The sequence below is a fragment of the Danio rerio genome, chromosome 4 (assembly GCF_049306965.1).
Source record: "Danio rerio strain Tuebingen ecotype United States chromosome 4, GRCz12tu, whole genome shotgun sequence".
Lineage (NCBI taxonomy): Eukaryota > Metazoa > Chordata > Actinopteri > Cypriniformes > Danionidae > Danio > Danio rerio.
In genome coordinates this window covers 9,610,693-9,625,091 of record NC_133179.1, presented here as the reverse complement: position 1 = coordinate 9,625,091, position 14,399 = coordinate 9,610,693, and the positions used below count along the sequence as shown (strand labels likewise).

General features: G+C 33.5%; 2 protein-coding genes across 8 annotated transcripts in view; one reads left to right on the top strand and one right to left on the bottom strand.

Annotated features, from left to right (window-relative positions):
- slc41a2b (solute carrier family 41 member 2b) overlaps positions 1-9,541 on the bottom strand; it is a 116,897-nt gene extending 107,356 nt beyond the window's left edge. For all 7 annotated transcript variants that reach the window (XR_012401816.1, XR_012401818.1, XR_012401817.1 and 4 more), the window contains exons 1-5: positions 9,485-9,541; positions 7,026-7,628; positions 6,129-6,236; positions 1,541-1,612; positions 145-289 (exon numbers count right to left, since the gene is read on the bottom strand). Coding sequence is in view for 1 of the 7 variants with exons in the window: in XM_005168525.6 (XP_005168582.1) it covers positions 145-289; positions 1,541-1,612; positions 6,129-6,236; positions 7,026-7,526 (826 nt within the window). In the remaining 6 variants the exon portion in view is untranslated. The remainder of the gene's footprint in view (positions 1-144; positions 290-1,540; positions 1,613-6,128; positions 6,237-7,025; positions 7,629-9,484) is intronic.
- A 593-nt stretch (positions 9,542-10,134) lies between these two features.
- Positions 10,135-13,467, top strand: nopchap1 (NOP protein chaperone 1). Its single transcript, NM_001201412.1, is given in 4 exon segments — positions 10,135-10,267; positions 11,213-11,284; positions 12,381-12,514; positions 12,606-13,467. Coding segments are annotated over 4 exon segments (462 nt in total). The 5' UTR covers positions 10,135-10,194; the 3' UTR covers positions 12,789-13,467.
- Positions 13,468-14,399: the final 932 nt, after the last annotated feature.

Sequence of the window (14,399 nt, the reverse complement as noted above, 5' to 3'; positions counted from 1 at the left end):
AACTAGACACTCATAGTGTGGCTAAAATGATGAATAACAAATATATCGGATTTTGCCATAATAACAATAGAAGCATTATTTGTTGTGAACAGAATCTGCTTTAGTAGCCACATGTAAGAGTATTAGAGGTTAATCTGAGTGTACCCTGTAGCAGAGATGCTATGAAGGCTGTGGCGACACTACTAGAGCACAACAACACGGCATGACTGATCTGGAACTTTCCCTCAGGAATCCAACCCAGTACAACAGCCGCTACCGCCGCCAGAAACCCGATTACTGTGGCCTGAACCTGAAAAAAATTAATAAACAGAGACAATAAGAGGTAACACTGGGGTGAGCAATAGTTTTAGATTTTTATCCATTATGTGGAACCATTGGCATTTTAATCTGTATTAAGGCTGCACAATATACAATTTCAGCATTGATATCGAAATGTGCGCATCCACAATAGTCATATCGCAAGATATGTAATGTTGAGCCTGAATTAATAATTGACTGGGAGCTACAGAATTGTATTTAATTACTGTATTTATACAGAATTTATGCAACAAAAAAACAAGACTTTTTTGTCTTTCTAGTCCAAATATCTACATTTCAATGGGGAAACAAGATTTTTTTACCTGCCCCACTGATAGTTTGTTTGTTTTAAGGAACAACTTTAAAGGAAAAGTTTAATGAAAAGCTGAAAACAAAACAATAGTCTTACTTGACCTAAGAATTATTAGATATTTTAACTAGAAACGAGACCAAGCAAATTAAGAAAAGCATTTTTTAGCATTGTGATTGTTCAATTTCTGTACCTAAATACTGTTAGACTCCATAGAAAACCATCAAAATATTCAAATATATTCATAAATGCATTTAAGTATATTAAAACTGTCTTAAATAAACTATATAAAACTATATCCCATATCAAATTAAATAAAATCACTTTTATTGTCACATCATCAGCAGCACAGATACTGTGATGAGTGAAAAGCTTAGGTGCTGGCTCAAGACAGTGCAAAATACCGACAGAATAAACAAAACAAGTAATACGTAAAAGACAATAAATATGTTAGGAAAAACACACATTACACTGCCTGATTAACCTAGTTAAGCCTTTAAATTTCACTTTAAGCTGTATAGAAGTGTCTTGAAAAATATCTAGTCAAATATTATTTACTGTCATCATGGCAAAGATAAAATAAATCAGTTATTAGAGATGAGTTATTAAAACTATTATGTTTAGAAATGTGTCGAAAAAAATCTTCTCTCCTTTAAACAGAAATTGGGGGGAAAAATAATTCAGGGGGGCTAATGATTCTGACTTTAACTGGATATCTGTACAAATGTACTTACCTAGTAATAATATGAATACCAATATTCAATTTATATACATTTTTAACATACATTTTTTTTCTAATTAGATTATTTATATGAATTTATTTTAATAATCTTTTCTTGTTAATATTTTAAAGATTCTGTATTGGTGAAACCATCTGCATTCCCTGGTTTTAAGGTCGCTGCTGTATAAATTATCCTTGAGAAAAGCTCTTACCTGTTTCAGTGCCAAATTCCCAATAATGAGATTCCACTTCTCTATGGGGGAGTCCATTTTGCCCACATTCACCTAAAAGAGGACAAAACACACTTTTTAGACTTATTTCAATCAGTCACCGTAAAGTGGTCACCAATAAATGTGACATATTTTATGTACACTTTATTTAAAAAACCCTCAATCTGTATGACTTGTATCACCTGCTATTGATATACCGTTGTTGTTTTATGATGCATCTTTATATTGTATGTGTATATACATGCATTTATTCATATATTTGTAATACTTGTATTTATTTTTATTCTGGCAGAATGGTGGCTCAGTGGTTAGCACTGTCGCATCACAGCAAGAAGGTCGCTACTTCAAGCCTTGGCTGGGTCAGATGCCGTTTCTGTGTGGAGTTTGCATGTTCTCCCCATGTTGGCGTGGATTTCCTCCGGGTGCTCCGGTTTCCCCCACAGTCCAAAGACATGCGCTGTAGGTGAACTGAAAAAACTAAATTGGCCGTAGTGTATGTATGTGTGTGAATGAGTGTGTATGGATGTTTCTCAGTACAGGGTTGCAGCTGGAAGGCCCACCGCTGTGTAAATCATATGCTGGATAAGTTGGCGTTCATTCCACTGTGGTGACCCCCGATGAATAAAGGGACTAAGCCAAAGAAAAATGAATGAATGAATGAATTTATTTTTACAAATTTTTTTTTTAAAACTCCTAAAATCAATAAAAACAGTGTTTATGCAAAAAAAGTAAGGATAAATACACTTCGTAAAGCATACATTTTGAGATCCTTAATATTACAGGACCTGCTGACTACAATTTCAAAAGGATGAGAGACTTTTAGTGTTCCCTCTATATTTTCTTCTTCTATATTTACCCATTTATTTATTTATTTATTTATATATTTAATTGGTTTATTACTTATTTATCTGTGTCTTGATTCCTCTTTGCATACTTATTGAAGGCCTTAGAAAACAGGGAGTGTTGGGAGATGGGAGGAATGGTGCTTAAAAGGGGGTAGTAGAGTTTAGGCTTGATTTAGGTGTTTGCAGTTTTCTTGTTTACGTTGTCGCTATTTATTTGATGTCGTCTCTTTGCTGAAAGGACTTCTATTTTTCATATACATTTATATGTTGGTATATTATCTGGTTATCTGTGTTGTATAAATTTTATAAAGTATATGTTTATATGTACTAATAATACATCCTATATATGTAATGTAGTTGTATTTAAAGGCAAAATAAATCTATTTAAATTCATTACAAATTAACCCAAAATCAAACCAAAATGCTTCAAGGATGGTTAATGTGTTTGTGCTCTTTGCATGAGCGATTCATAAAGAAAAACAATGAAATCATAAGTCCAAGGCACTCGAAAAGTGAGTGAAAAATTAAAAAGAAAAATACATTAATTACTTTGAGCACCTTGGACTTATTATTTCATTGTTTATCTTTACAAATTAAGTTGTATTTATATTCTTTTTTTAGCAAATTATTAAATTTTCATTTAAAGATTTACTTTTAGAGGAAAAAAACACTACAACTAAGAGCTAAAACAAGAAAAGAGAGCACAAAAAAAAAACCAGCATGAGACCAAATTACTTTTGAGTGGTGGATTTTGCAACTGGAAATTTTACATCGAAAAGAAAACCGCCATCTGAGGAAAAGATAACAACATTTCAGGGTTTGGAAAGGATCGCTGCCCGCAGTGTAACAGCAAGATGGCTGACTCCACGGTGGATGAACTAGCGTGTGTGCTTAAGAAAATAAAGAAAACAAATGTAAATGTGAGAGAGCGACGTCTGAGGGTAACAGACTCAGAGTGTGTGCATATGTGTTTTTTTTCCACAGCTGCATAAGGGTGAACAGAAGGCCTGTACTTTCACCCGTCTCCTCCGCTCGCTCCACACCACCAGGGTTTGTTTATTCTTTCACCTCGAGGGGGGACGACAGATTTGCCAGGAGAACACTAAACGGCATGAGCTGAAACCCCTATGAGCTCTAGAGTCCCTGGCTGAGGGGAAAAAAAAAACAACTACACCAAAAAATAATAATAAAACCCCTCTGTCAGCAGAAAGACTCCAGTGCCCAGAGGAAAGGGCAGGAGAGGAGAAGGCTAGTGAACTAGCTAAAGCAGGGGTGCTCAAACTTCTTCGTATAAAGGGCCAAATAACCAAATATCATTGAAAGCCATCGGCTGAAGGTATATCCCAAACTATATTACAATAAAGTTGCCATGGGTAATTTCCTCATCTATTTTATAAGATTTAAAGGAGAACATTACTTTAAATTGTATTAACTAATGCAAGATAACATTTAAAATGAAAACTTATTGCAATAAAAAGATATACAATCACATTTATAGCACAATGGAGTTTAATGCTGAATACACTAGTCAAGCAGAGTCTGCCTATGCCTTCATTTGTCCTCTATCCGTCAGGGGGACATCATTTACATAATTTATTGAAACATTAAAAAGGTACAAACAAAAGGTTGTATTAGATTTTATCTCTAAACCAACCCTGGCCAAATTAAAGGTTACCATGGGCTAACTTTGGCCCTAGTTTGAGCATCTCTGAGCTAAATTAAACTACACTAATCCAAACATTCCTGAGTCTGTAACTATGGAAGAGTTTAAATGGATCATTTGTAATGCATTTTTGTCTAATGTAGTGGGAAAACAGAAAAAAAAAAACACTGAAGAAACAAAATACACTGGATTTACAAATTTTTTTAAGGTAAAAGTGGTTGCAAACAATTTATATGGGCTGAATTAAGTTGAACGTTACTACATTTAATTACTTTAAATTCACCCCATATAAACGATCTTCAATGTACCAGGGTTAGAAATGAAGAGAGTTGATGTTGCTCATTATAGAAAGAGAAACGGACTGGCCACTTTATTAGGTACACCTGTTTAACTGCTTAAAGCAACGCTCTAAGTGTAAGACAATCACATTGCAGCAACTTAAGCATTTGATCAATCTGCTGAAGCACATCACATCCACGCCTGTCAGCTGAGAACAGGAACAGGCTTTAATTCAAAGCAGCTCAACAAAACTGGACAATAGAAGATTAGTTTCCATTCCTGCTGCGACATTCAATCCAAGGTCAGAATTTAGTTTAAACACCATGAAAGCACAGCTCCTGAATTCCTTGAACAGATCAGTCTACTGCTTACATATGATAACTTTACCTGTTAAAAGCTGTTAGTTACTAGTTAATTAGCTATAACTAATAATGGTATGGTAACTAATAACCTTAACATTTCTGTACTTGACTGTAATGCAATAAGCTGAACCATTTGTAAAGCTGCTTTGAAACCATGATTATTGTGAATAGTGCTATACAAATAAACTTGAATTAAATACTGCTGGTGAGCCCACTTTGGGCCTCTTAGTACTGCTGAACATAGATTCAACACTTTAATTCACTCGAGTATTGATGCTGACCATGTTCATCTCTTTATGACGGCAGTATACTCATCTCACAAGTATCCAGTAGGATAACACACCATGTCCAAAGCTCAAATCATCTCAAACTGCGGTCTTAAACATTACAGTGAGTTAACAAAAGTCTAATCCTAATCCTACAGAGCACTAATAGAGAAGTATTTTCAGAACATTGGTGAATCTATGCTACAATGGACTTAATTTTACCAACTTTTAATAATCCCGCAAGAGCTAATTAAAGTAGGGCAGGGATATGGTGACGCAGCATACAAACAAAATTACACAAGAACAATACAATAAAGAATAATACAAAGCACATCCTAGCATTCTTCATAATAAAATAACAAATATAATAATAATAACAATAATAATAATAAAAATAATGATAATAATAATAATAATAATAATAATAATAATAATAAAATATATAATAATAATAATAATAATAATAATAATAAACATTTAAACTAAAACTACATACATTAAAAATTAAAGCTTGATATTTAAGATTAAAATTTTAGGTTATAAAGCCTTATAGCATCTAAAACAAAAGTACATTCATATCTACATAGATTATTATCTATGTCTATTTGTATATATTTATCTCTATATCTAAGTTAAGTAGGTTGTTCTGAAGAAAAGCAATAGTTTAAAAATAATATAGTGGTGGATGTATTTATTTTAGGGTGGTAGATGTTTTTACATTTCGATCAAAAAAGAATTAAGAAAACTGTGCAAACAATCTGCACAATAAAACCAGGGATACTTAACTACCTTATCTCTTGATATTAACTAATAGCTCATAACTAACTTTAACTATTAGTAACTAAGTAAATACGTTTCATGAAACTGTTGTCTTGAAACTTACAATCTTTTTACACTCATGCATATGAGAGATGGAAGCACCTATTGAGTCATAACAATGATAATAACAGACTATTCTATCACAGGCGTATGTTTTTTTTTTAACTAGCTTGAATCATCAGGTCCTGACAGGCCCAGATCTCATCGTGAACCACAATAATGCACTTCTTGGGTTAAATAAAAGTTGCTATTAAGTCATCAAATTACAGACACGCCTAAACTAAAGCAGGCTGAAATGATGTGCAAACAGTGGATAGTTAGTTTAGTAATACTAACCGCTGTGGAAAGTCTGGAGGCCAGAGTCATCTCCAGGTTTCCTTTCAAACCCAAAAGAGCTGGAACAAGGATGAAGATTTCTGTAACAGTCTTAAATGCTTCCCAATGCTAAAGAGGGGGAAAAAAGAGAACAAAATGCTATGAATGACTCATGTCAGTGGTACTCAACAGACTTCAAAAAGTCTGTATAGAATAGTTCTTTCAATTATTTAAATGTATTTATACACAAATAATGAGTAATCAAGGACAAATACATGAGCAAAATAAAATAAATAAAAATGGGGAGCAATTCCTTAACACAGCCATCCCCACAAAAGGGACTTGTTTCTAAAAAATTAGTAAACTCATTTTAATTCTGAACTGTTACGTTGACTTAATTTTAGTAATTATGCACATTATTACCTAAGATAACTAGTTTACTCAAACAAATTAAAGTAAAAGTTGATGGAAATAAGTTTCATTCCTTAATTTGTTACTTAGATTTAATAAATCATAGACAAGTTTAACTAATTTTTTTCTCGTCTAATCCTTAATCGTACGAATCCTAAAAGTAAGTCAGTGGATGGAGGGATACATAGACAGATAGATAGATAGATAGATAGATAGATAGATAGATAGATAGATAGATAGATAGATAGATAGATAGATAGATAGATAGATAGATAGATAGATAGATAGATAGATAGATAGATAGATAGATAGATAGATAGATGGACAGACAGATGGACAGACAGACAGAAAAATGGGTGGATAGATACATAGGTAGATAATGGATGGATGGATGGATGGATGGATAGATGGATGGATGGATGGATGGATGGAGACAGACAGACAGACAGACAGACAGACGGACAGACGGTCGGACGGATGGATGGAAAATGCTCCCCAGGGTCTCACCTGTACTATATCCAGTACCACCCCAGCTGACACTGTACCGAACCCTGCAAGAAGGAATGGCACCAGTATCTGCAGCCCCATGGCCAGGAGTGACTCTTTGGGCATGTTTACATTTCTCAACTGCTGCTTTTCCTCCTCACTCTCCTCCTCCTCCTCATCAGCTTCTTCTCCTGAAAGCCTGCTTTCAGGCAGCATGGGTTCAGTCTCCGCGTATCGTCCATCTCCAGCCTCAGAGAGGCTGATGGAGGTCCTGCTACCACGGTCTGAATGTCTCCGGGACTCTCGGTGGAAGCCATTCTTATGGGACTCTGGCTTGGGTGTCCCAAGATCCACCATGGCCAGCCGTTCCTCCTGCAGAGCAGTGTAACCAGAAGGAACCATGGTCTGAAGCATGCAGGGTATGGGTCTGAAAGAAACGGAGCTCCAGGCTCCTCCGGCCTGAGCAGCCAGACTAGGGCCCAGGGAGCTGAGGACAGCACCCCCTATCGTTCGGAGGCTCATGCTGAAGATTAGACTTGGCTGGGCTCATGGCCCTCTCGACTTTGAGAAAAGTAGCAGATCAGCAGAACCAGAAGGTGGCATCCATAATATTATCACAGTGACCTGATGAAGAAAAGCACAGACAGTTTATCAACAGCACTGGCAAGCATAGTCAAGGGCACAATATCATGTTTTTTTGTTTTTTTTTAGTCTGTCAGCAAAAGCAATTTTATCTAGATGCTGAAACAGCGCTTATAATGTTTAGTACACAATCTAAAACTTACTGACATCAAGTCTTTTGTGCAAAATACCTGGAACTAAGTTTCTGAATAATGTCAGTAATTATATTATAGGTGTATTTGGGGGGTGGGGGACAAAGGATAAATGTGGAGTTATTTGAAGAAATAAAGACAATTTGGAAAACTTAAAAAAAAAAATAAGTAAAAAACTTTAACTTTAAGATTTTTTATATACGGATGGGGGGGGGGGGTGCAAGGTAATTGTGGAGTTACAATTTAAATATCTGGAAAAATAAAGTAAATTTGAAGAACATTTAGATTATATTTTAAGTAAAAAAATTAACTTTAAGATTACAATTTAGTAAAGTGAAAATGCTAAAAAATAAAATAAATCATATATAAACGATAAAAGAAACTAAAGCAAAACAGAGCACAGCCAAATCAACACAGGAATGTTTATGAATTAATCTGTTAGAGTGAAGTTATAATGTTCAGTACACAATATAAAACTTACTGACGTCAATTCTTTTGTGCAACAAACCTGGGTTTAAGTTTCTGAACAATGTAGGTAATAATTGTATATGAGTATTTGGCAGGAAAATGCAGGATAATTGCAAAGTTACAAATAAAATATGTGGAAAAATAAAGTAAATTTGAAGAACATTTGTATATTTTTTAAGTAAAAAAACTGTAACTTTAAGTTTACAATTTAATAAAATGAATGCTGAAAAACAAATAAATCAAACACAAATAATAAAAGAAACTTAAGCAAAAAAGAGCACAGCCAAATCAAAACAGGAATTTTATGAATGCATCTGTTAGAAAGAGGTTATAATGTTTAGTAAACCATCTTAAACTTACTGACATCAATTATTTTGAGCAACAAACTTAAGTTTCGGAATAATGTCAGTAATATTTTCATGTGTATTTGGGGGGCATTGCATGATAATTGTGAAGTTATAAGTAACAAACTTAAGCTTTAGGATTACAATTTAATAAAGTTAAAATGCTAAAAAAAATATCTCGACAAATAAAAACAATTTGAAACACTTTAACATTTATATTATTTTTTAAGTAAAAACTATTCCTTTAAGATTGCAATTTAATAAAGTGACAATGCTAAAAATAAATATATCACTACTAGAAATGTTACATTACAAATAATAAATAAATAATCTATAACAAGATGAAGCAGTGTTTCCTAATATTATCAAACAGTCACATCAATAAACAACACATACTGAATCACATGCAAATGTTTGTAAACAAAGTCAATGGAACAATATAAGCTTTCAGAAACCAGAACGAAGATACACAAACACATACGATATTGTTATCAGAAAAAAAACTTAACCAATACATTTCAAAAACTAAACCTATACATTTTATAGGACTTGAGATATTTTAATGTATTATGTATGTGATGCAGAGGCAGGAAGAGGACGGACTGTATTTTCAGTTTGACAAACTATAAGAACAAACCAGCTTTGTGAAGGTTATATGCCTTATGGTTACCAAAACCTACTTAATTATAGGTCTACTACACCTGTGCGTAGTTGACTTGTGTGTTGGAATCATCTCAAAGCATCCTAAATATTCTCCAGCTGACTGAGAGTCAACATTAACAATTCATCAAATGAACTTCAAAGCCTGTCAAATTAAACCAGCGCTTTATTTAACGTGTGTTAGACGTTATTAAACTCTTCGAATGGTGTAAAGATTACAGCTGAATATATTTACCGTGGTATTTTCCGCTCCGTCGAAGCGAGTTTTTGCTTCTTCCCTAAACGTCGGACTGGAGCTCTGTGACAGCGGCTGCACGTCATCAATGCCGTGCACTGCGACAGCCGCGGGAGCGAGCGTGCACTTCAAAATAAAAGTTTTTAAATTAAAAAAAGAAAAGTCTTATAAATAATGTCAAATAATGGGAGGTTTTAGATCTACAATATTGGACAATAATTGACCAATTTTTATTAAAAACTATTTATTACATGGCAAAACTCTTTTGTTTTTTTAAATACAATACATTTAAATATTTATAATTATGTTCATCTCTTAGAAAGAAGGGCACGTTGTCAAACAAGTACGACGAGGTGAATACCAGTGAGGTCATCCTGTGTAATTAGGTCAAATTGTCAAAATAGTAACAAGAAAAACAAGTCATGTCCATGCAAATACAGCCATACCTTTTTATAATACAGCCATACGTTTAATAATTTAGGCATTTAAGATACTACAGTTGAGCAATTGTAATTTTAGCTAGAATTAATACAATACAGTAAAGTGTTTTAGGGTGTTTTATCTGTTATTTTAATGACTATTATGATTATAAGGCACGTACACCCAAAACTCCAGAGGGCGCTAGAGGAAGCTCGACCCTTCAACACGGAAGTTATTATGTTGTAAACACATGGGGATACTAGAAAGTTTGTGCATGTGAGGGAATAAACATGGCTCAAACACAAAACTGTACCAAAAAAGCAACCTCTTCTAAGGACTTGCTGACTTGTGGCAATGGAAAAGGTGAGACATTCTTTAAAGAAAAAAGACATGATTTTACGCTAAGTTAGCTAGTTTAACGTTACAAATGAAGATAAATTCGTTTACTGTCTTGTATGGATTTGCTTTTGCGTTTGGTATGTTATTATTAATAAGCGATTTGTATATTTTCACGTGTCTAATTGTAATTGTTAACTGTTAAAGTAAAATGTAAGATTGTCTAACTTATTCAGATGTGCAGGAATTAAACCTAACATAGTCCTGATATGAACTCAAGTGTATTCGTTGTGGAAATCGATATAAATATATACATAAAATCTATTCAGATTGTAAAAATATAAGTGAATTGTTTATTTAATTGACATTAATCTATATATTTTACATGTGATTCTTTTTATTTACTTATTTGCATCATAGCCAAATATGATTTTGGACTCAAAAGATATACATTTTGGCTTTTAGCTAATACAGAGCCTAAAATACCGGATGATATTTCATATCTTTAACTCCTCAAGGTATTCATGCTGAACAACAGCATCATGAACGTTCAGTGAACAATCATTTTCAGTCATTATTGTGGTTAATTGGCACATTCTTCAGTGACAACTTGTGATCTGCTCCCTATATTTATACTTTGAATATTTGGTCTGAAATCACATGTGAGAATGACTTCAAAACAACATTAGCACTATTGAAATTGACTGTGAACAATGTTGTATGTTGATAGTCATCGGCTGCTGGTATGATTTCACTATTTAGAATTGACAAATAATACTTCTCTGAAATGATATTAAGGAGAAAGGCAGAATGTGTGAACATAAAACCAACTTTACCTTAATTCAGTCATTGTGTCAAAGAATGCCTTTTATTTCACATTCAAGCTATATTTCAGATTAATTATTTTTTAACTTTTATAATTTTTGCATTGTATAATGTCATTTAAAATAAATTATAAACTGCCATCTCCAGGAATCCACGAGAAACTGTTATTGAACTCTAAAGGTGCTTCCCTGAAAACGGAAAGAGTTTCCAGAAGTAATGGTAAGTACATTCATGTCATCAACTCTCTCTCTCTCTCTCTCTCTCTCTCTCTCTCTCTCTCTCTCTCTCTCTCTCTCTCTCTTTGTATATATACAACTTGTGTGTTTGTATATATACATAAACACACACACACATATATATGTGTGTGTGTGGGTGTATGTGTATATACACACAGACACACACATATTCAACATATATATGTATTTGCAGTTATTTATGACATTTCTAATGCTATATTTAATGCATAACCAGTATAATGAGATTATGCATGTAACTCAAAGACTTTTGGTGTCCACATCAACTTATTCATTCATTTTCCTTCGGCTTGGTCCCTTTATTTATCAGGGTTTGCCACTGCAGAATGAACCACCAACTTATCCAGTATATGTTTTTCACAGCAGATGCCCTTCCAGCTGCAACCCAGCACTGGGAAACACCCAAACACTCTTGCATTCACACTCATACACTACATCCAATTTAGTTTATTCAGTTTACCTATAGCGCATGCCTTTGGACTGTGGGGGAAACAGGAGGAACACGGGGAGAACATGCAAACTCCACACAGAAATGCCAACTGACCCAGCCAGGGCTCGAACCAGCGACCTACTTGCTGTGAGGTGACAGTGCTGAGCCACGTGTCCCCCATCACAATTATTACATTTCCAAAAGTGATCATCAATACATAGAAAGCATATATTAAATTTATACTCATTTATTCACTTATATAAAAGGAAAAAAATATCATACGACATATCGATGTGTAGATTTAAAATGATCAATGTTTTTTTTTTTTTGACAATACAGTTTTGTCAAAAGAAATTTTTTAAAGTTTTGAAGGATGTGGCTAAATTTAAAACTATAGTAAATTAATAACTATAGTTATGATTTAGTATAAGTAATATGATTAGTATTTTGAATATCTCATCAAATATTTAACTTCTTGTTGGTTTATTATTTAAATTCTTGTAAAAATGTATGACAGACACTTTTTAAACTCTTAAATCTTACAATTTGAATCTAATGAAATGACCTTTCATGCTACAAAGCGGCTTTTCCACTCATATAACATATAAATTGTGTGTTTTTTTTGTGCTAGTCTTGGACCGATTGCAGAATTTCCTTCCCCAAATGGCTCAGGCTAACGAGTCTTTAAGGCAGCAGATGGAAGAAGCTCCCGCGGGTTTCTTTAACATCGAGACGGTGGAGGACGCAGAGAAAGTCATTGAGATGGTTTGTCTGATCTCATCACGTCAGCAAGTGTCCAATAATAATTTAATTCCACTTTTTTTCCATGAATGACCCGATGTGTTTTGCTCTGCAGGACGTGGCTCTGGTTGAGCTGGAGGAATCAGACAGCAGTGAAGAGGATGAAGAGTCATCATCAAGTTCTGAGGAAGACAGTTCAGAGGAAGAGCTGCAAACGGTCACAGCAAAGACACTCAAACTTCCAGGTGACCGAAAGAGAAAGGCCAACATACAGATGCTGGAGAAAGAGGCAGAATGAACGTTCTGCCTATTGGCATTAATCTGAGAGACTTTTGCGGCCATTTCTGTGCTTGTGGTTGAAATATAGAAGCAATCCAGGATTGCTTTTGTTTGGAAAGAGCACAGACTGGTGATTGTAAGCTGGTGGAGTCAAGCAAGGAACATTTCATGGGTCTGTGGAGATGTTTTAGTCTAAATGAGGATTACAGTAAAAGCAGTGTTTCTCAACCATGTTCCTGGAGGACCACCAAGATTGCATATTTTGGATGTCTCCTACCCATTACAGGTCTTTCAGTTTCTGCTAATGAGCTGATGATCTGAATCAGGTGTGTTTGGATAAGGAGACATGGAGAATGTTCAGAGCTGGTGGTCCTCCTCCAACGTGGTTGAGAAACACTGAGTTAAATGATCGTTCAACCGAGAAAAAAAAAAAATGTATGTTTGCTGTTAATCTATGATCAGACTATCCAAGGTGTTTTTTTTTCTTAAGTATTGCATTAAACAAGCTTTTTTATTTTTTGGCAGTGAAATAATCATTCTGTGATTTATTAGTGTTGTAACACAAGTCTAACATTATTGCTGCACTATTATTTCTGTGCCTAGCACTATATGCTGAGGCTGTGGATTAAAGATAATCATTTATATTAGTGCTGGGCAAAAATGAATCGCATTCAAAATAAAAGTTTTTTTTGACAGAATTTAGTGTGTTTACTTTGTTTATTATGTTTATATAAAAACACGCATGCATATATTTGAGAAAAAGTTTAACTAAGATTGTTTCATTAATGCATGCATGCATATATTTAAGAAAATTATTATTTCAGTCATTTATTTTCTTTTGAGCTTAGTCCCTTTATTAATCTGGAGTCACCACAGTAGAATGAACCGCCAACTTATCCAGCATATGTTTTAAGCAGCGGATGCCCTTCCAGCTGCAACCCAGTACTTGGGAAAAAAAATTATTTAGTTTGATATTAAATACATATGTATATGATCAAAAATGATATATAAATTTAAATGTTTATGTAACAAAATTGTTTTGTATAGTTTTGCTCCTATGCATGTGTGTGTATCACAGAAACAAAATAAATATATTTAATACACACATATATTATGTCAAAACAAACTTATTTTGGATGTGTTTAATTGCAGTTAATCTTTGCCCAGCACTAATATTAGATCATAAATAAAAAATAAGTTTCCTGAAAAGACTAATTGTTTCAGTTAAATATATATATATATATATATATATATATATATATATATATATATATATATATATATATATATATATATATATATATATATATATATATATATATATATAATTTTCTACTGAAGGAAAAAAAATCTTGGGTATGAGCATGAATTAAGTTTTTTTTGCTGAACAATCTGTTTAATAGGGTTGCATTAATTATAATATCAAGGAGCATTTTTAGTCTAGCAAAATATTGTCTTGTTTTAAGAAATATGTCAAAACTGAGTTTGTCCTTAAAACAAGCAAAATAATCTTGCGGCAAAAGGAAAAACAAGATTATTTTGCTTGTTTTAAGGGTAAACTCATTTACTTTGCCAAATAATTTTTAAAAACAATTCAACATTTTATGCTTTTCTATAAAATGCTTCTTGA